This window comes from Gracilinanus agilis, chromosome 1 (genome assembly GCF_016433145.1).
Source record: "Gracilinanus agilis isolate LMUSP501 chromosome 1, AgileGrace, whole genome shotgun sequence".
NCBI classification, from domain to species: domain Eukaryota; kingdom Metazoa; phylum Chordata; class Mammalia; order Didelphimorphia; family Didelphidae; genus Gracilinanus; species Gracilinanus agilis.
The window spans coordinates 180,327,814-180,350,844 of NC_058130.1; the positions used below are offsets into that span (position 1 = coordinate 180,327,814).

The 23,031-nt window shown below is 36.9% G+C and overlaps 1 protein-coding gene across 1 annotated transcript in view; it reads right to left on the reverse strand.

Annotated features, from left to right (window-relative positions):
• Positions 1 to 23,031, reverse strand: part of BFAR (bifunctional apoptosis regulator) — a 121,437-nt gene that overhangs the window by 89,797 nt on the left and 8,609 nt on the right. Inside the window, exons 3-7 of the mRNA XM_044678369.1 lie at positions 10,098 to 10,431; positions 8,965 to 9,169; positions 5,720 to 5,889; positions 3,453 to 3,597; positions 1,551 to 1,715 (exon numbers count right to left, since the gene is read on the reverse strand). Of these exons, the coding sequence (XP_044534304.1) occupies positions 1,551 to 1,715; positions 3,453 to 3,597; positions 5,720 to 5,889; positions 8,965 to 9,169; positions 10,098 to 10,357 (945 nt within the window). The 5' untranslated portion in view covers positions 10,358 to 10,431. The remainder of the gene's footprint in view (positions 1 to 1,550; positions 1,716 to 3,452; positions 3,598 to 5,719; positions 5,890 to 8,964; positions 9,170 to 10,097; positions 10,432 to 23,031) is intronic.

Genomic DNA, 23,031 nt, shown 5'->3' on the forward strand with positions numbered 1-23,031 from the left:
AGATAACCAGGTCAAGATGGTGGCTTGGTAGCAGCAAAAGCTAAAATTAGATGAATAAACATATTTCTTTGGGACTTGTAGGTCACATTTACTAAGTTCTTTACTTTCTGGAGTAATCTTTTTGCACACATAAGGATATAATGAATCAAGGATCTAATTTTTTGGTTTGGGTATTACCTCTACTGATAACTATTCCATCTCCTCCATACTTTTGAAAGTTTTATTGTGGCCAACAAATTCATTATTCGTTAGCCAAACTATACTCAGGCTCTGACATATCCTAGTTCTAAGTTTTAGTTTCCACATCTGTAAAATGTAGAATACTGGTCATGAGAAGTATCTCAACTCTGAAGTAAGGAAGATCTGGATTCAACTTCTGTCTCTGACATAGACTACTGTGTCATACTGTGTGTCTGTGGGCAAGTCACTACTTAACTTCTCAGCGCTCCAGACCAAACTTTAAGACAAGCAATTATAGATGAATTGCTGATCGACACTGGGGTTTTCCCTAGGAACTGGGAACAACACAGGAGAAGGAACATCATGAAGGAAGGAAAACAAGCATTTTAAACTGTACGTGCAAGGCACTTTACAAATGTTATCTCATTTGATCCTCATGACCCTAGCAGGTATGTGCTATTTTAATACCTATTTTAGAGTTGAGGAAACTTGAAATTAAGTGACTTGCCCAAGGTCACAGGACTAATATGTGTCTTAGGATGATTTTTTAAAAAAGAAACAGTATATTACAATTATACTACATTCACAGAATTTTAGAATTTAAAGATATCATTTGTCATTACCACTAATTTTATACATGAGGAACCAGAGATCCAGCCATCAAGAAATTACTTATCCAGGGTCATATATCTACTTAATAAATAAATAAATCTTTTCTGCCTCTATAACAGCTTTAGGACAGGAGGACAGAGGGCAGCTCAGTAGCTCAGTGGACTGAGAGCCAGGCCTAGAGATGGGAGGTCCTAGGTTCAAATCTGGTCTCAGACACTTCCCAGCTGTGTGACCTTGGGCAAGTCACTTGACCCCTATTGCCTACCCTTATTACTCTTCTGCCTTGGAGCCAATACAAAGTATTGACTACAAGACGGAAAGACAGAAGTACAAGGGCCAGGCAAATGGGGGTTAAATGACTTGCCCAGGATCACAAGCTAGGAAGTATCTAAGACCAGATTTGGACCCAGGTCCTCCTGATTCCAGGACTGGTGCTATCCACTGTGCTACCACCCAGCCACCCCTCTGAGGCTGAATTTTAACTTCAGTGTTTCAGAGTCCAGGTCCAGCCCTCTATGTGCCATGCTACTTGGCTGCTCCAAAATTTTTTCCACATGAAATCACAGGTCCAAGTTTTAGAAAATGTTTAATATTCATCTTTCAGGGTTGTTATGATGAAAGGGCTTTGAACATCTTAAAGTGAGACATAATTATTAAAACAATTTGTTGTTCTTCCATACCAGTTTCTTCTCAAACCATTTGGTTCAATCTCATATATGTATGATTCAAGTCAAGATATTCTAAAACAAAAAACTTACAAGAAATTTTGTGATGATATCTTCTTTTTCTTGCACAGGGCATATTGTATGGATGAAAGGTAAGAAGGTTTCTGCATAATCAAACAGGTACAGATACAACATACTGAGTCTTGGAGAGCTCTTCAAGGCATACAACAAGAATAATGACTTGCCTGGGTTGACAGCCTGAAATGCATTAGAACACTGTAATATTAACAACAGAGGGAAATCATCCTTTTAAATTCACTTTAAATAATTTTGTAAAATACAATTTGCATTCTCTTTTGGGGCAACTTTTAAATTTATTTCAAATAAATGAAGAAATGCAGTGAGAAAGTCTAGTATTCGTTGTTAACAAAAGGCATGTAACTACCATTATATAAAGTCCCAATTTCTAAAATAATCTTTAGGTGCCAATTTAGAGAAGCAATGGCCCTATATTAATTACATTTCTTCTAAGTCTTAGGAGCAAACATTCTACAGTATTACAAGTTCCAGTTGTAGAATCTGACAGGGCTGAGTCTATTCAGAGTCTTCAGGAAAGAGGACTCCAGTCAACCCCTAAACCTGATATTAATGGTTCTCCTGGCCTGAAATGTTAAAGTTCTTGGTTACTAAGATAAAGAAAGAAAGTCCTACTGAAATACAAATGACTACCAGCACCTAGCACAGAAACATGGAACATAAAAGTACTTGTTTGAAGAAACAAGTACTTTGCTGATTATCGCCAACAATGGAAAACTTAAGGGACCCTATTGTAGGATATAATGGAAATACCGCAGGAACGAGCAAAAGGATACCAATGGAAGTAGTACCTCTACCAATAAATAACTCTGTGACTGGAGGCAAATCATGAAAACTTTTTGCTTTCACTTCTTCATAGATAGCAATTAAGAGGTTCCATGAATCTACACTAATTTTTCTTTCTAGGTACACAATTCAGTGATCTTGTTATGATTACATTTTTTAAATGTAATTATTTCAATTTTCTATAGGGAGAGAGACAGGTATTGGAACTATGATACGATATTATTGGCAAAGGAACTCCCAGGTGAGGAATTTCTCCTACCAAAGTAGGATGGCACCTTCTCTGCAACTTAAAGTCTAAAGAGACTTGCTTAAGCCATTGAAATGAAGTTATCAGCCTAGTAAGAGGCAGGGTTCAAATCCAGGCCTTCCTAAGTTGGAGACTAGCTCACCATCTCCTATGCTGTTCTGCCTCTCATACCGATGAAAAGAGATATCACTAGTACAAAAAAAAAAAAATCAATGTGGCTATGGAATACAGGATTTTCTTTTGTAACAAAATTATCTTACCAACTATGATATCCTCAAGTTTACTGTTAAAATTAATGTTAGCATCTTAAGGATCTAGTTCAGTGATTCCCAAAGTGGGTGCTACCGTCCCCTGGTGGGTGTTGCAGCGATCCAGGGGAGTGGTGATGGCCACACTTTTTTTGTATTACATTCTATTCTGAGTTCAATAAATAGTTTCATAATTTCCAGGGGCCGCCAAGTAATATTTTTTCTGGAAAGGGGCGGTAGCAAAAAAGTTTGGGAACCACTGATCTAGTTGCTGTCTAGGAATGAAGGGTTCAGGATTCAGAAAGACCTTGGTTAATAAATCCTAAAAGCTAATTAGTTGGCTGGAATATATCTAGCACTCTCAGGTTTGTGGGGTTCTCACAGTATATACAATCATACTACATTCATAGGATTTTAGAACTTAAAGGGATCATTTGTTTCAATGTACCTAATTTTATACATCAGGAACCCAGAGATCAAGAAATGGCATCTGCCAGTAATACAGTTGGGACTGACCACAGAAGACCTGGATTCTAATTCAGTGCTTTATCTTAAAATTCACAAATGTATTTTTTAGCCTATGCATGAAGAAGGGAATCAGCTGCTATAAAAGTTTACCTTGTATTCCCAAAGATTCTGTGGGGGCTTTACTCCTAAAGTTTTGACACGCTCCAGTTCCATTATGATGGCTTTTCTGTGGCTACTATTCTCTATGTTATATGGAGCCTTTGAAAAGTCTTCATCTGTCAATGTTAAAAGCAATCTAGGGCAGGGGAGCAAAAAAGAAAAAAAAATCTGTTCTTTGAGATCAAGCGTTGAAAGCACCCCTTCCATGTTCAAAATTCCTTCTTGTAAATCATCCCACACTTATAAAAGAGCTAAAACATTTAATATATCTGCAACTCAACATACATACTGTCCAAAACAGGCTAGCACAATTGCTTAGCATTTTGGGGCAAACCATTCTCAATGAGAGGCCAATGCAGTTATTTAAAAAAACAAACAAAAATAAGGACTAAACTCCCAAATGCCAATAATAGTTTATTGAGAAATAAAGTACCTAAATGAATGCTATCCAACAACAGGGTACAAGTCCTCCCAGAATGCAACAAAGCAGGACAGCAGAGTGCCTTGATGGGGCTCTTTCTTTGGTGGAGCATACTGTCTCATGCTCCACCTGTCTGTTAAATGATTTGTTCAAATTTCATAGGCTTACTCAACTCCAATAACTGAAAACAGCAAACATGAACCAGAGTCCTGAGCTCTTAAACAGTACACAAGTGCATATTAACTTAGAAACTGATTTCAGATCATTAAAAAAAAAAAAAGCTACATATATAAACACATAAGAATCACTACACCAGTCAGGCTCAATCAATCCAAAACGAAACTCTTTTAGTCTTTGACATTGGCACCAAAGCAGGCTCACAGAAAAGCAGAGTTGATGGAATGACAACATCCAAAGGCTGGAGTTGTTTCCTAAAACATTTCCTCAGTCTTTAATTCTGTTTTACTACCTGTTGTCTTAAAGTAACTCTTCTTCCTATATATCCTACCCTCTTTGACCTTCCAAGAGGTACTTTCTAGCTGTAGGTTTTGGTGAACAATTCCATGTTTAACTCTATTCCAAGCCTGTTGATTTTTATAAAGATTTATATAATAGTCCATCTCAGCTATGGTTGATAATCTTAATTGTTTTAGCTGATAAATAACAAAAATCTTTTCAGTCTCACTCTTTCCTGTATGTGCCTTTCTTTGGATTTTCTCTAGCTTTATTGTTTTTTTTTAAGATTTTTTTTTTTTTGGAGGGAAGAACCATCTTGTGGTATTAGTCTAGTTTTATTTTAGAAATATTTTATAATAGGTCAGAAATAAAATACAAAGTAACAATAGTATGGGTTCAGAATGACCATCGTATATTCCCCAATTGTGGGCATAGATATACTTACAAGAATTTCAAATGTGAAATAGCAAAAAATTTAAGAAGATTTCTAAAACATAATGGGAAAGAAGGTAAATGAAAAATGTTTTTTAAGCCCTTACCTTTTATCTTAGTATCAATTCTAAGACAGAAGAGTGGCAAGAGCTGGGCAACTGGAGTTAATTGACTTGCCCAGGGTCACACAGCAAGGAAATATTTAAGGAGTAAGTGAAATTTTAGGAGCTGCTGATGAAGTTTAGAGCAGCTTTTCAATAATGTTCTGATTGCCTACAAAATGACATTTAGGCTTTACTTATTCTTTAACATTTGAAGGAGCATGATTTTTTTGGTGTGTATGTTTTGTCTTGTGATTCAGACAACAATTCCTCTATGCCTCTTTTTTTTTTTTTTTTTTAACCCTTTACTTCTGTGTATTGGCTCTTAGGTAGAAGAGTGGTAAGGGTGGGTGGGCAATGGGGGTCAAGTGACTTGCCCAGGGTCACACAGCTGGGAAGTGTCTGAGGCCAGCTTTGAACCTAAGACCTCCCGTCTCTAGGCCTGACTCTCAATCCACTGAGCTACCCAGCTGTCCCTGCCTCCACACCTCTTGATGAGTTACTATGGCTCAAAAAAAAGTTTAGGTAGACTTCCTGGCCTCAACTAAGTTGGTCTTTGGAAACAGACATGTAAGTCACACCAAGCTCATATTCTAAGACTCTCCAGCTAGATTAGATTTGCCAGAGCTTACACTCTCCTGGCAAAGCCTCTGTGGAATGCAGAGTCATTTTCAGGCCATGAGACATAAGAATGACTTAAGTAAAGACTTGATATTTTTTATGTTAATTTGATTCTTATTACTTATTTTTTATTATTAAGTAATTGTTATTACCTATTTTTTTCCATCTGAAAGCATTGTTCTATTACAAGAGTAGACCATCTTTTAAAATGTCAACTTATTACTTACCGGCCATTAACTCTTTCAGATAAAAATCTTTCTCTATAAAGAGAGGCCCAAGGGCCCAGTTGCTCTAGCCAGAAGATGACTTCTTCAGCTGTCCATTTTGCAACAGATTTGTGAACAAGTAGGTCATGCTCTGACTCTCTACTGCTCCAGTGATATACAAGTAGAACCACCTGGGAAAGAGAAAATGTCAGCAAGTTTGAGCTATAGATAATTCTGATACTTAACTTCAACTGCTAAAAATCTAACTAGGGGGAGTGTTGTGGGGAGAATAGATGGACATAGGTTTCCTAAGAGATGTGCCTAGCACAATACCTGATAAATATAAAGTTGTTTTTTTAAACCCTTACCTCCTGTCTTAAAATAGGTATTAAGTATTGGTTCCAGAGTCAAAAAGCAGTAAGAGCTGGGCAATTGGGGTTGTGACTTGCCCAGGGTAATAGAGCTAGGAAGTGTCTGAAGCCAGATTCAAATCCAAGGGTATTGGTTCTGGAGCCAAGATGGTGGAGAAGCAGAGAAGCTTGAAACCACAATGAGAATCCTCTCCAATTAATTTTAAAATAACACCACAAAATGAATACAGGAGTGAAAGAACCAACAAGGAGACAGAGTGAAGCAACTTTCAAGAAGAGAACAACAGGAAAGGTAGGCAGAGAACATCTAGGGCACTAGGATGAGAGGGGAGCACAGCCTGCAGGAAGCTATTCTAAGGAGTAAGTCAAGAACAAGCCTTCCATCCCCCCCCATCTATGTTCCATGTTTTGAACCTGAGCCCAACCCAACATCCAAACCCCAAGACATCGCCTGGGCCAACAGTGGTCTAAACCAATGCATACCCCTTTAAATTCCAAGCAAATCTGCAGTGAGGTCCAGAATTCTAACCCAGGGCAGTCTGTACTTTACAGCCTTATCTGTGTAGGTCCAGAATGAGGCCAGGAGTCTTAGCCCAAGTTTATGGTGAGGATATAGATCCAATTTGAGTTAGTTTGGGTCCCCTGATCCTCTTGCCAAAAGCTCAAGGCAGAGCCCCAGAGCAGAGCAATTCTGCTGTGTGCCTGACCTGATCAAGCCCAGAGTGAGACCAAAAAACTACACCCCTGCCCAAGGCATGAATTTGAGCTATCAACAGTTTCAGAGGGTGATTGAATCTCAGAACTCCCAGCCCACGGACCATCATACCTTCTTGGAAGAACTGAAACTTGCAATAAGTTTGAAACCCAGAAATAAGGCTAAGGGTAGCATCAAGAAAGGACTGAAATTTAAGAAGGTATTTATTCTAAACTCCCGGAGAACAGAACCTACCTTTAAAAAGGCTGGAAAAATGAATATACAGTAAAAAAAAGGCCCACCTAACTATAGAGAATTTTTATGGAGACAAAGTACAAGGCACAGACACAGAAGGGGACAGTGAAACCAAAGCAAACAAAAAGTCCAAAAGGAAAATTATGATTTGGACTCAGACTCTGGAAGAGCTCAAAAATCAATTAAGAGAGGCAGAGGAAAAATGGGGAAGAGAAATGAAAGTAATGCAAGAAGAAATGGGCGAAATGAAAAAGGAGGTTCAAAAACTAATGGAAGAAAATAATTTCTTAAAAATTAAAATTGGGCAACTTGAAGCTAATGACTTCATGAGATATCAAGAAACAATAAAACAAAATCAAAAGAATGAAAAAAAAAAGAAGAAAACACGAACTATCTCATTGGGGAAAAAAATTACATGGAAAATAGAGCCAGAAGAGACAATTATTGAACTACCTGAAAGCCATGATAAAAAAAAAATCCTGGATATCATAATACAAGAAATTACCAAAGAAAACTGCCCAGATATTCTTGAAAAAGAGAATAAAACAGAAATGGAAAGATCACAGATCACCTCTAGAAAGAAATCCTCAAATGCCAACTTCCAAGAATATAATAAATAAATTCAAGAGCCCCCAAGCTAAGGTGAAAATACTACAAGGCAGAAAGAAACAGATTTGAACTCTAGTCAATATGAACATATATGGGCTCTAAATATTGATTTATTTCTTGTTGATTTCTTAGCGACTGTGAAACCTAAATACATACCTGTTTACTCTTTGTTATATTTGTCAGAATATATATATATATAAAATTTCCACTTAGAACCCTAAAGTCCACGCGAAGACATACGTGCTATTGGTTAAAAACTCAGTCAATTTTCATAAATTCAAGATGAGCACCAAGGTAACTGTAACTATCTGAAGGCTGATTTCTCTAAAAGTAGCACTAATCCCACATGATTAGACCATCATATGGCTTCATGAAGAGGCTACAGCAAAGTAGGAGTCAGAAAGACTTGGGTATAAGGGTTGTTTTTATACAAAATTAAGTAATCCTGGGGAAGTCACAACCTCTTATACCCCTTGCCCCCTACAATCTCTCCAAGGCTATAAATTGCAAAGCAGCTGCCAATCTGCATTAGCAGGAGTTTCCTCTCTGGCTGTTCTTTACACCAATGAGATCATATGTCCTCATCAAAACTCCAAACCAGAACAACAACTATATTCTGGTGTCTTTCAATTTAAACAGACTATGGAATATTTAGGTTTTCATTTTATGCAGCATAAAAGGAAAATACAATTAACTTTGGTATACCAGGGTACCATGAATGGGAAAATTTATATGAATTTAGCAATTTTAGGGGCAGCAACGTAGCACAGTGGATAGAACACCAGGCCTGGAATTGAGAGGTACTGGGTTCAAATCTGGCCTCAGTCATTTTCTAGCTGCTGACCCAGGGCAAGTCATTTAACCTCAACTGCCTAGCCTTTGACACTCTTCTGTCTTACTACCAATAAGACAGAAGGTAAGGACTTTTTAAAAGTAATTTTAAATGCTCACTAGTGAATTATTGTATAAACCTTTAATTAAGTCTTTTTTTCCTTTTCATTTTGTTTCTGGGTTTTGAATGAGATCTGCAATTTCATTGGTACAGGGAACTCCTGGTGAGAAAACCCCCATGCAAATGTAGTTTAGGACCTGCCTGACTAAATTAGTTTTAGTCTAATTTTAGTTTGGTCTAAAATTAGTTTTAGAGGGCTGAGAACTGAGAAGTTAGGTGACTTGCCCAGGAACACATAGGTCTCACACCCAGATCTTTCTACCTGTATCCACTTCAAATAGCTACCTCTTCATGAAGCCATACTATAACCTGGCCATATTTGAGGAGAAACAGGCTTAAACAATCAGATGAAATGGAGAAGGAATTAAATAAAAGGTAAACTTACTGCCACACCAGTTAAAGCTGTCAGTACTCCAGAAAAAAATCCTCCTCCTCTTTGAGGATTTGCTCGCCCTGCATTTGGGGTGACAGAAATTTGATCATTCCCATATTTGTGAAAGGCTGCAAGACTATGGACTATATCACTGTTCTGCTGAATGTCTTCTGACCTCAATTTGATGGCATCAGGAAATAACTTTTCAATGGCATCTCTACAGAGGAAACAGAATCAAGAAAATCATTTAACTAAATATAGTATAAGGATATAAGGAAAAGGTTGAGCTCTAAGTGAAAACCAGAAAGTAGGAAAAATACCAGGATATGGTTCATGATATAGGCTCAGTGGGTTTAACTTTCTCTAGCTAAAGGACCCAACAGCAGTTCAGTGAAAATGAAATCTTGCTTAAAAAACAAGAACAACAAAATGACCAAATCCCTAAGGTGAAAAACAAAGTCTTTTAAACATAACCCAATATAATTTCCACTCGCTTATTCTTAACTATTTGTTGGATTACTTTATCTACTTTATTAATATGACTTGTAATGAATTCAAGAACCAAGTGAGCAAAGTCTAGGTTTTCAGCCTTGCCTTCCCCAAGATTTCATGCAAAATATTATGAAACTATAGAAACTGAAAGTAATTGCTGTCTATCTGGCTACATACCATTTTATAATACATACTGTACAGTATATGAAACACTTTCTATTCATTGTGGGATGACTAGATCACAGCTTAATCAAAGACTGCAGAAATGATCCAACAAATAACAATTATTTAAAGAATTATATTATACTGTTTGCCTATGAGAAAATCTAGGTTATTTGGCTTGAACCAGGGAGTCACTATTCCAAGGCAAATGGTTTCAAGTAACTGTATGATAAACTGAATTTTTCTTTATACATATTTAAAAAAAACACCCTAAAAATCATCTGGGTGGAAAGGAATCAAATTTTGTCCTGTTTTACTTATGTTTTAAAGCTCCAAATGATGTTACAATAGATCAAAGAAAGAAAAAGAAAAATAGCAGTTAGAATTCCTCTGAATTAGCCATTTTTAAAACATATGGGGCTACTGTTATTTCCTACTAAGAATATCATTACAGAAGCTGTTCATCTGTGCTCTGGAATATCAATTATTACCTGAGCAGAATATTTACTTTAGGAAAACCTTCCCATTTCTCTCGGCATTCCGGACACTCTGTTTTCTTTGAGGACACCCACCATAGAGCCAGGCAATGGCGACAGAAACTGTGTCCGCAGTTCAAGGTGGTGGGATTCACCAGGATGTCATAACAACAGTGGCAAGAAAATTCACTAACAGAAATCTGACGGCTAATGCCAGGGATGGGTTCTTCTTCAGTTTTCATTATGTTGGGTGCAATGATCTGTATGTCTTCCATTTTTTTTTCTAGATCATTCTGTACTCTGAAGACATCTATTTCAAACTCTTAAGAGCTATGAGGCATAATTAAATCTGGAATAAAAAAAGGAGAAAATATGAAAGTTTGCTTAGAAAACTCAGATAACCAAAGCCAGTCATAGAATTACCAGTCTTATTAAGTTATATCACTAAAAATTGTAATCTATCAGGATAAATGAGGCTTTTAAAAATCCTTGCCATTTCTTGCTTTTATTTTCTGAACAGATTTCACTGATAGAGGTAAAGCCTTCTGGCACTATAGATTATTATCAGCTGTTTTGCACCCTGATTCTTAGGGCATTGAGGCCACCAAGAGCTTAGGTAATTTGCTCAGGGTCACAAGTGCTAGAGGCAGGGACTAGAACTCTGGTCTTCTGGCTACTTTTCCCATTATAATTACCAGTTCTAAACCTTATTTCCTAGGGTTTTACATTCTGGTTGTAAATGAAATATAAATGAGCTGATAAACTAATTATAGACAATAACTCAATGGTGTTAAATATAAATGGGATATATACTATATCTCTCCTTTACCTTACCCAAGTAACAGGAAGTATATTTCTAAATGCCTTCTGGAGATGTCATAATAAAGGAATAACAAGAGGTAAAAATTTCAGGTACCAGGGCATGCCAATGGGAAATAAGAAAATAAACATTTTTTAAAGGTCCTGTTACATTGCAGGCAATGTGCTAAACACTTTACAAATGTTCTCACAACAATCTTATGATCAAACAGCTAGCACAAGTATCTGAGGCTGAATTTGAACTCAGGTCTTCTTAACTTCAGGCCCAGTGCTACAGCTATTGCACCACCAGGCTGCTCCTTTCTTTTTGTTGTATCCCCAGTTCTTGTCAGTGCCCAGATAAGAAATACTTGCTGACTGGTATGTTTAAGCAATGAGTTAACTTGGGGTCCTTCAACTCAGAGTTCATAAACTGTCTTCTATGCCTAAGGTAGAGGCTACTTGGCAAGCTCATTATTGTTCTCCTTTTCAACTAGTATGAAATGAAATCTTTCTTGAACTCTTCATCCTGCAGAAACTTTACTTAACATTACTAGTCAGTTGACAAATAGGAATATTTGATTCCAAATAAATACTTTAAATGGGAAACAACTAAATATTTGAGCATCCTGATTATTCATGAATTGACTGGGTCAGAAGTTTTCTCCCAAAGGCACACAATTTTCAGAGTAGTAAAGAAGCACTCTGATTAATGTTTAGCTAATCACTTCTGAATGACTGTATATCTCATTTATCAAGTCCTAGACTACATCCCAAATGGGACAGTCAAAATGTCACCCAAATATTTGTTACAAGATAGGACTTTTATGAGGATGAGAGAGTGAGTAGGAGATAGTGAAAGAAAGGCTCCCCCTACCAAAAAAGGAAACCATCAATTAAACACAAAGTATACACAGAAGAGATCAGAAGAATGCTCAGAAGGGGAAACAGACAAGAAAGGCATTTTTAGTATTACCATACCAAAGTTAATGCATGCTAAAAAAAAACCTGTACATTATAGATTCAATTTTATATTTAACCTTTTTCTGTCCTTGACATTTTGAAGTGCTACTGTTTGCTGATATTGTCAAAATATTTATTGTAAAATGTTATCTGTCAAAAGGGAAACCTGGAAGATTTTAAAGCTACAGGAAATTCCTCTTCTATTTATAATTTTCCTAGAACATCCTTTAACACAATGACAAATGCTATAGCCAATCAAAAGTATAAAAATTAAAATTAATATTTACAGAGTGCTTTAAAGTTTACAAAGCTTTTTGCACATATCTCGTTTGACCTTACAAGAATCCTATGTATTAAGATATTATTATTATTCCAATTTTACATATCAAGAAACTAAGGTTGATAGAATAATTTACCTGTCAGATCTATGGGTAAGGAAAGAACTGAAGACCAAGCAAGAGACAGAGAACATTACAAAATGTAAAATGGATAATGTTAATTACATTAAATTTCTAAAAAGGGTTTGTACAAATAAAACCAATGCAAACAAAATTAGAAGGGAAACAACAAATTGGGAAAAAAATCTTTATAACAAAAACCTCTGACAGAGGTCTAATTACTCAAATACACAAGGAACTAAATCAATTGTATAAAAAAAAAAATCAAGCCATTCCCCAACTGATAAATGGGCAAGGGACACTAATAGGCAATTTTCAGATAAAGAAATAAAAACTATCAATAAACACGTGAAAAAGTGTTCTAAGTCTCTTATAATTAGAGAAATGCAAATCAAAACAACTCTGAGGTACCACTTCATACCTAGCAGGTTGGCTAATATGACAGCAAAGGAAAGCAATAAATGTTGGAGGGGATGTGGCAAAATTGGGACACTAATGCATTGCTGGTGGAGTTGTGAATTGATTCAACCATTCTGGAGGGCAATTTGGAATTATGCGCAAAGGACTTACCACTGCTGGGCTTATACCACAAAGAGATAATAAGGAAAAAGACTTGTACAAAAATATTTATAGCCATGCTCTTTGTGGTGGCAAAAAATTGGAAAATGAGAGAATGTCCTTTGATTGGGGAATCACTGAACAAATTGTGGTATCTGTGGGGGATGGAATATTATTGTGCTAAAAGGAATAATGAACTGGAGGAATTCCATGTGAACTGGAATGACCTCCAGGAATAGATGCAGAGGGAAAGGAGCAGAAGCAGGAGAACATTGTACACAGAGATGGATACATTATGGTAAAATCTAATGTAGCGGACTTCTCTACTAACAGCAATGCAATGATCCAGAATTCTGCGGGGCTTATGACAAAGAAAATTATCCACATCCAGAGAAAGAACTGTGGGAGTAAAAACGCAGAAGAAAAACAACTGCTTGATCACATGGTTCAATGGGCATATGATTGGGGACGTAGACTCTAAATGATCACTCTACTGTATATAATAATAATATGGAAATAGGTCTTGATCAACAATACATGTAAAACCCAGTGATACTGCACTTTGGCCACAGGAGTGGCGAGTGAGGAGGGGAGGGAAAGAACATGAATCATGTAACCATGGAAAAATACCTTTAAACAAATAAATAAATGATTTTAAAAGAGAATCAAAAAATTAAAAAAGAAAAGAAAAGAAAAGAAACTAAGGTTGAGAGGTTAGATGATTTGCCCAGAGTCACAGCACCAGTTTGGGGCAAAATTCAAACTGTCTTCTAGACTTAAAATTCAGCACTATCCTAGCTGCCTCAATGAAAAATAAAATTCCACAGAGGGTTTTTTGTTTTTGTTTTTACATTTTTTAAACCCTTAACTTCTGTGTATTGGCTCCTAGGTGGAAGAGTGGTAAGGGTGGGCAATGGGGGTCAAGTCACTTGTCCTGGGTCACATAGCTGGGAAATGTCTGAGGTCGGACTTGAACCTAGGACCTCCCCTCTCTAGGCCTGACTTTCAATCCACTGAGCTCCTCAGCTGCCCTCTCACAGAGGGTTTTAAAAAAAATCAAGTAGAATAAATACTGCTCAGATTTTATTGCAGCATCCATCTTCTCAAAAAAAGTAGAATCATTGGGCAATGACCTGGGTCCTAGACTACAGGATGAAGAAAGTAGTTTGGGTTGTATTTGGGAGATTGGACAATGATACTAAGAAAACTCTATGAAACAAAAGCCCAACTTTTTAATATCAGTATTCTCTAAGTAATGCTATATTGCTCTCTCCCTTGAACATATTTTTAGCATCACTTTTGACAGAACAGTTGCTAGTAAACTTCTTTGAAAAGCCACTACACATAAAATCTAAACTTGAAAATGCCAAGACCAATCATTATAGTCTCAAAACCAATGAAATGAGCCGCCAGTCTGAGTAAAGGCCAATAGCACAGTACCACCATTCTGCCGAGTACAATGGAGGATACTATACCAAAGCACACATTGCAAACAAGGCTGCTTTTCAGTTTCTCAGCACACTCTATAATAGTGACCTCTGTCCAAATGTCAGCTTGAGTTTTACAAACTTGAGGGGTTATGGAGGCATCTTGATAAACAGCAACCAAAAGAAACCGGAGGCAAGGAATTATTAAGCTTTACTTAAAGCCATTACTTTCTCTATGAATCTCTCACCAATAAGGACCCTGGAGAAGACAGAGCAGAACAAGCTACGGTTTCATTTCAGCGTTTACTGATGCTGAAATACATTTTTTAAAAAGATCATTAAAATTTTTTTTTTAAAGATTGAGGTGGGGGGGCAGCTTGGTAGCTCAGTGGATTGAGAGCCAGACCTGGAAATGGGAGGTCCTAGGTTCAAATCTGACTTTGTGACCCTGGGCAAGTCACTTAACCCCCATTGCCTAGCCCTTACCACAGTTCTGCCTTGGAACCAATATAGAGTATTGATTCCAAGACTAAAGGTAAGGGCTCTAAAATAATCAAACAAACAAATAAGTAAACAAATATATAAATGAATAAAAGATTTGGGGTGTTGGGGGGGGAAGAGACTAATTCAAGTCCACGTTTAAGTGCGACTGTTTGCAAACAGCTTCCTTTTTTTTTTTTTCTTTTGCACTAATGCTGAAAACCTGCTTCAATGCAGATAGCTAAAACTGTTTTAATATTTTTGGTTATATTCAATTTGTATGTCTTGCCGAAAAAAAGCATACAAACCATGCTTTTGATATTGTTGGTCCCCAAAAGCTTTTAATAATATTCTCTTGTATTAAAAAAACACAACATAGACAGAAGATTAACATTTAAATAACAAGCTTTCAAAGCACTCCATGATAAATGATTTCAGCTAAAAAGAATTAAGGTCAGAGAGGTACAGCAATATTTCCTTTAGGTGTATAAATAACTGAAGATATTCAACAAAGGGTTTTTGAAACATGTTAATATAGTTGTGATTGTAAAATAAAATTTACAGACTCCTAAAAGAGAATTTTAAGGGTTCTATCAACTTCAATTCAGTTCAATAAACATTAAATTCCTTAGTTTAAAAGGAGAGAGGCATATTATGATTTCAAAAGTTTGCTGGTGAAGTATGCCTCTCTCTCCTTGGCAAAGAAGTGGTGGACTAGAAGTATGGAAACAAAGCTTGTTTCCAGACTAATTATTTGTTTTGCCCTGCTCTTTTTTTCCCCTATAAGGGAACGTTTTATGGTGAAAAGAGATGAAGCAGTGAGATGGTGATTTTTTTTTAATCAATAAAATATGAAAGCAAGACAGTGTGTTGTTGCACTGATCCCCTAAAAAAATCTATCTAAAACATGGAACTGCTAGGACAGGGTTGGCAAACTTTTTAGAGATCACATGCTTGCCAAACTGCACCTTTGAGCAGCTTGTGAAACCTCCACTCCCTGACATTAATTACCCCAGGTAGTTGGGGGAGGAAGTGTTCACATTGGGGTGCTGGGCAGTGGGGCAGGGCATGTGAAAAACGTTCTTAGGTGCTGTGGAGAGGGGGAACAGAACAGCTTTTCCAGCATGCCAAGGCATGTGTGCCATGCCTTTGCCAACACAGCTCTAGAAAGTATTTATGAAGGGATTGTCTCTGTCCAATTTGCAATTAAAAAACCACTGAGGCAGAACTCTAACCACCAACCCCCTTTGATGAATAGGACCTCAGATCTTCCTCACAATCTGAAATGCTCCCTTGCTCTCCAGTACAGATTTTATAATCTTTAGGTCCTAGGCAATCTAGATGGAATATCATAAGATACAATATTTCACAGCAATGGGAAGAAGTTGTGCAGTCAGTGAGCGGGGTAGAATGCCACCCACTCTAGGGCAATTAAAAGACATGACAAAGTGTTGAGGGGCTCCTAAAATAACTCGGGGACTTTCCATGAATGGTCACAACAGGGGCAAGAAAAGGGTCATCTCTACTGACAAGATGGCAGGATGTACTGCCATCGCTGACTAGAGTCATAAGATAATGAAATACTTATCTCCTCAAACTGGGCTAGGAGAAAAATGTCAGAAGGTGGATGTCTGGATGATCCCTTTTTCTATCTCTGCATATACTCATCAGATCACTGAGGTCCTCTAGCTAGGACATTTTTGTGGTTACATAAGTGTACTCATGGCATATAGTATATATAGTCTTACACCTGCTTCTCATTGTGTAAAAATTCTCATAGAAGAACCTTTTTAACCTAGCTAGGGCAATATGTATTGATTACATTGGACTGAATAAATACCAAACAGAAATAGGATAGAGGTAAAAATAACTTCCCACAAGACATGGACAAGAAGCATGAAGAATAAGAAAGCATGGATGTACTGTGATTTTCAATAATAGGATAAGTATCCATATTGACTTAATTCTTGATTCTGATTAATTTGAACAAGTAGTTCATTAAAGTTCCTGGCCACTTGCATGGATCTGATATTTCATCAACATACAGATTGAAACCTATATATCTATCCTTTAAACCTGTGAGGCTCTTGTCTACTTCTTCCCATAAATCCTTCACAGCAGCAGGGAGGATCAACCATTCAACATGGGGAGGGTGGGAGGCAGCTGGGTAGCTCAGTGGATTGAGAGCCAGGCCCAGAGATGGGAGGTCCTGGGTTCAAATCTGACCTCAGCCACTTCCCAGCTGTGTGACCCTGGGCAAGTCACTTAACCCCTATTGCCTAACCCTTACCTCTCTTCTGCCTTAGAACCAATACCCAGTATTGATTCTAAGATGGAAGGTAAGAATTAAAACAACAACAACAACAATATGGGGAAGGGGGGGGGGCACAATAACCATGATGGCTTCTACAACATTCTTCATTGATATGCTGCAGCCTATTCGTGCTCATCATGTACTTCTCTATTGCTCTCTGGGAGATCCTCAACTTTAATTATTAGGAGATTGTGATATTTCTTGGTTCAAAGTCATATAGCATTGTCATTTTTTAAATCTATTTCTAGCCCTCTTTCCAATTTACCTTTAAATGCCTCCAGATAATTTGTATTAGTTGGTTCTCTGACCACATTTCCCACGAACTTTTCTGTTTAGTGTTTCTCACTATCTTATGAGGCAATACCGTATTCATGATCTTCCACCAACCCTCTCCTGTAAGATTTTACAAACAAATGTATATTCTAACCTGGTGATGCTTTTAAGAGCTACCTTGTTCCATTTGGCAACTAAGGTACTTGCTTATTACCAAGGTGGTTTCTAGGCTCTTCTGGTTTCCTCATTTTGGCAACTGATAGCAAACTTCTATAGGAAATATAGCCAATGTTAGGGGTCTGTTTTTTTTAATCTATTTTCCACTTCTCAATAAGGAGTTGCCGTTAACTATACACCATACACCTTCTCATTTTTGCTCCTTTAATCCCCTTTATCTCCTTTTTAATACCGGAACCATATTTTACAACATAATTTTGCTCTCTCATGCTCACTATTGTACTTAAGTTGCCAAGCAAAAATAGATTCAATTTGGAGCCTCAAATTAATATATTCTCAATTCTCATAGTATATTCTATGTCCAATACTCGATACTCTGGTGTTTTTTTTTTAAATTCATTATAGATTTTCTCTTTTCTTCTGCAAAAGATATTGGTGCATAAGATGTAGTTATTTTTAAAAAGCATTTTGTAAATGCTTGCTGTGAACACTATAATATGAAATTAGTTATCTTTGGACGTGATAAAATAAATTTTACCAATTCTCTGTAATAATTTTGATATAAGACATTCACAAAGGATTTCAAATAAGTAGTATACACATATGCTATTTCAAGTTTAGAAGGAAGAATCATGTTGGGTCCGTGTGGTAAAGAAAGGATTCCTAAAAGAACTGGGATTCATTAGGACGAGTAGAATTTTGCCATATAAAGGAGAGAGAATAAAAGAAGAAAAGAAACATAGAATGAACAAGAGCATGGGAATATAAATGAGCAGACTAAGTTTAAGGGACTGAAAGATTAGCCTAGACCAGGGGTCGGCAACGTATGGCTCTTTCTGCAGGAGCCATAAAGTCAATTTTTTTTTTCAGGCACTGTTACAGGAGTGCGCACTGTGAGCACTGTATGGCTCTCACGAAATTATATTTTTAAAAATGTGGTATTTATGGCTCTCACGGCCAAAAAGGTTGCCGACCCCTGGCCTAAAGCCATGTTGGTGAACCTATGACATGCATGCCAGAGGGGCTGCTCCCCTCCCCCTCTCCAAGTTCACCTGAGAACATTTCTCACTTCACCCACCTCTCTGTCCAGCAGTCCAATAGGAGCACTCACTCCCTTCCCTGTGTAGGGTAAGGCAGGGGCCTCATATGCGGCATGAGGGTTAGAGTTTGGACATTTGGTCTCTAAAAGATTTGCCCTCACTGGCCTAGGGGAAGCAAAGGGTTCAGGAAGGAAAGTAGTGGGAAATAAGGTTGGAAATAGACGATGGGCAGACTGAGCAGTCTTGAATGTTGAGCTTTTAATTCTAAAAATATGTTGGCTAATACCTGAATTTTAAAGTTTCTTAAAAAAAAAAAAAAAGCAGACCATTTAGGCTTTTTAAAGATATTTTAAGTTGTCTTAAGAACAAAACAAGATAAGTCAGTGTTATTCTAGTTTATAAAAGGTAGACTTCATAAAACTGGGTAATTGAGGACACCAATCTAACTTTCCCTGAACTAATTACTGTATATTTACAAGTTCAATGCTAAAAGGAATTGAGAAAGGGGGCTAGGGTACAAGAGAGGCAGGAATCAATGGAAGGTGGATGAATTTGAGACATGGATCCTTCCTGTAATATATGTTTTAGCATCAAGGGAAACACAATATTTTGGGAGGGGAAGGATCAATAATTTGCTTTTATTCTTTTTCTAACCATAAACAATGAGAGCCATAAATTCCATATCAAATCTGGGCTTTAGGGAGATTCTTTAAGGCGATACTAGTAGCATTAAAATAGACGGGAGGCACCAACACTGTCCTATACTATTTTTTTTTTTTTTACCCTTAACTTCTGTGTATTGGCTCATGGGTGGAAGTGTGGTAAGGGTGGGCAATGGGGGTCAAGTGACTTGCCCAGGGTCACACAGCTGGGAAGTATCTGAGGCCGGATTTGAACCTAGGACCTTCCGTCTCTAGGCCTGACTCTCAAGCCACTGAGCTACCCAGCTGCCCCCTGTCCTATACTATTTTAATGCTACTAGTGACTTGCCCAGAATCACACAGGTAGGAAGAATCTGAGGCCAGTTTTAAACCCAGGACCTCCTGTCTCTAGGTGTGGCTCTCAATCTACTGAACCACCCAGCTGTCCCCTAAATGTTATTATTATAAATAGTAATAGCATGAGAGTAATTTGTTTCATTACTATTCAGGTTTGAACCTTATTTTTAATTCAGCTTTCCCTCCCCTCCCCACATCACAGGAAGCATTATCCAGCAAAATATATAGGTTACATCTTTCATGTTTCCATTTCTCAGTTCATTCTCTGGATATAAACATTTACAAGTTATTCTTCAGATATTAAATTGGTAGGTATATATAATGTTCTCTTGGTTCTACTAGTTTCATTCTTCATTATCTCATGTAGTTATTACAAAGTTTTTTTTAATTAATCTGTTCATCATTTCTTATGGTACAGTAGTATTCCATTACAATTATATATCACAATTTGTTAAGCCAATCCTCAACTGATAGGTATCCTTTTAATTTCCAGTTCTTTGTCACCACAAAGAGAGTTGCTATAAATATTTTAGAACATATAGCTTCTTTTCCTTTTCCTTTCCTTGGGAAATAGATCCAGCCATGGTATTGCTGGGTCTAGGGATATACAGTTTTACAGTTTATTAATATCTTCATCTTTCCACATTCCCTCTAAGATGTTATTTTACTTTTTTTTGTCATTTTAGTCAATTTGATGGGTGTGAAATGGTATCTCAGAATTGTTTTGATTTGCATTTCCCTAATTAGTAGCGATTTAGAGCATTTTTTTTCAGGTATCTATATATGGCTTTGACTTCTTCAATCCCCAAACTCTCTGTTCATGTCTTTTTGCCCATTTATCAACTAAAGGATGGCTCTTATTCTGATAAATTTGAACAAGTCCTCTCTATATTTTTTATATGAGACCTCTATCTGAGAGGCTGAAAAATTTCCCCTAATTTTCTGCTTTCTTTCTAATCTTTGCAACATTTATTTTATTTGTGTAAAATTTCTTTAGCTTAATATGCTCAAAATTATCCAAAATTATTAACATCTTACCAAATGCTCTCCATCTCCTGTTTACTCATAAATTCCTTTCCCATTCATAAATCTGAGAGGGAATATTTTCCCTGTTCTCCTAAATTTGCTTATGATATCTCCTTTTGTATCTAGATCATATATCTATATTGTTCTTATTTTACTGAATGGTGTAAGACAGTGATGGGCAAACTACAGCCTGTGGGCCAGATGTGGCCCCCTGAGATGTTCTATCTGGATGCTAGACATTATTCCTAATCTGACGAATACAATGAGTAGGCTACAATACATTGAAACTTCAAAAGAGTTTCCTTAGAAACAGACTGACAGATGAGTATTTCCTTTCCTTTGGCCCCCTCTTTAAAAAGTTTGCCCATCACTGGTATAAGATATTGGTCTGTACCTAGTCTCTGCCATACTAATTTCCAGCTGTCCAAGCAATTCTTACCAAATAGTAATTTCTATCCCCAATAGCCTGGATCTATATTTTTGTCAAATACAAAGTTACTATAATTTTTTGCTGCTGTTTTTGTATATTTATTATCTTCCACTATCCTGAAATGCTACTTGTCAACTGTGCTGAGCTGGTGACCTATAACTTCATCAAAGAGGCTCTCCAGAAGGCTTGCCTCATGACTGATAACCTTCAATGTCAGCCTTCTCATAAGCCTTTGGGGAGGGCTTCTGCTCCACCATCATTTCCTTCCCTGTGGATATGGTCAAAAGGAGATACATGACCTCTGCCTCAGGCCAGTATGCCAGTGTTGGCCACAATACCTTACACCTTGCTTCTACAAAGGATTCAAGACTTCCTCCACTTGGGCTTCTGGAATGTAGTGGCATTTTGCCACCTATAAGCAACTGAAATGGACCCTGATGGCAGCTGGTGTTTCCCAGAAACTCTCCTTTCTGAGCTTCATTTTTGAGTCAGATCCCCTCTTAATCCCATTCTTTCCTATTTCTTCCCTTTTTCCTCTCCTCTCCTTCCCCACCCCTAAAACAAACAAATAAATAATTCTTAATTTTGGGGCTCTTCTGCAATAGTTCTTTTTATAGGTCTTCTGTGTTACTTCAATATTTTTTGATATATTTATACCTGTAAAATTACTACTTTCAGAAATATAGGGTTTCACTATCAATAATCATATAAAAAGTGTTCTAAATCCCTCTTGATTAGAGAAATGCAAATTAAAACAACTCTGAAGTTTCAGCTCATACCTATCAGATTGGCCAATATGACAGTAAAGGAAAATGATAAATGTTGGAGGGGATGAGGGAAAATTGGGACACTAATGCATTTCTGGTGGACTTGTGAACTGATCCAACCATTCTGCAGAGCAATTTGGAATATGCCCAAAGAGTTATGGAAAAGGACCTTTTTTTAAAAAATATTTATAGCTGTTTTTTTTTGTGGTGGCAAAGAACTGAAAACTAAAAGGATGTCCCTCAGTTGGGAAATGACAACAAATTGTGATATATGATGGTGATAGAATACTTTTGTGCTATAGAGATGAACAGGATGATTTCAGAAAGAGCTGGAAAGATCTACGTGAACTGATGAAGAATGAAATAAGTAGAACCTGGAGATCATGTGAAATGCTACTAACAGCAATACAATGATCTAGGACAATTCTGAGGGACTTATGAAAAAGAATGCTATCTACCTCCAGAGAAAGAACTGTTGGAGTAGAAATGCAGGTGAAAACATGATTTATCACTTGTTTATTTGGGTATATGTTTTGGGATTTTGGTTCTATATGATTATTTGCTTACAAAAATGAATAATATGGAAATGTTTTGCATATAATACATGTATATCCCAGACGAAATTGCTTGTCAGTTCCAGAAGGGAGGGAGGGAAAGGAGGGAGACAATATGGATCATATGGCTTTGGAAAACTTATATGGAGATTTGTTATTAAAACAAAAAATTTTCTTAAAAAAAAAGGGGGGGGGGGTTCAATAAAGTACCTAAATCTAACTCAGAAACTAAATATGCAACTGTGATTTTATGATTTTTGCAAATAAAGACATCCCTTCCACACTGAAGAGAAGTCTGAATTCTCTCTCTTTCTTATGGGCTATTGACAATACCTGATATGCATTTATGAGTTATTAAACTTTTAAATATCTCTCTACATTTCTAGCCTTTGTTTTCTTTTTGCAAACTTTAACGTTTTACTTATTTTAACTTTAAAAAAGAAATTGTGTTTATTTATGGTATTAAAAGATAAAATATGTTGGTATAATACAATACATATATTTTATGCATTTATGAATTTCTAAACTTTTTGTGTCATCTGCTGACCTTTGTGAATGTCACCTGCTACTTTGGCAAAACTCTCCCGAAATTCCCATTCAATTTCTTATGCCAGTCTGCAATATATCAAAACTGAGACCGGGAAAGTTGAGATGTAGAAGGGATACCTGTACTCTCTACTACAACATGATGATTAAAGGTCTGTACACAGAGGGAGCTTGCTAGCTATACCTTATTTATCAACTTA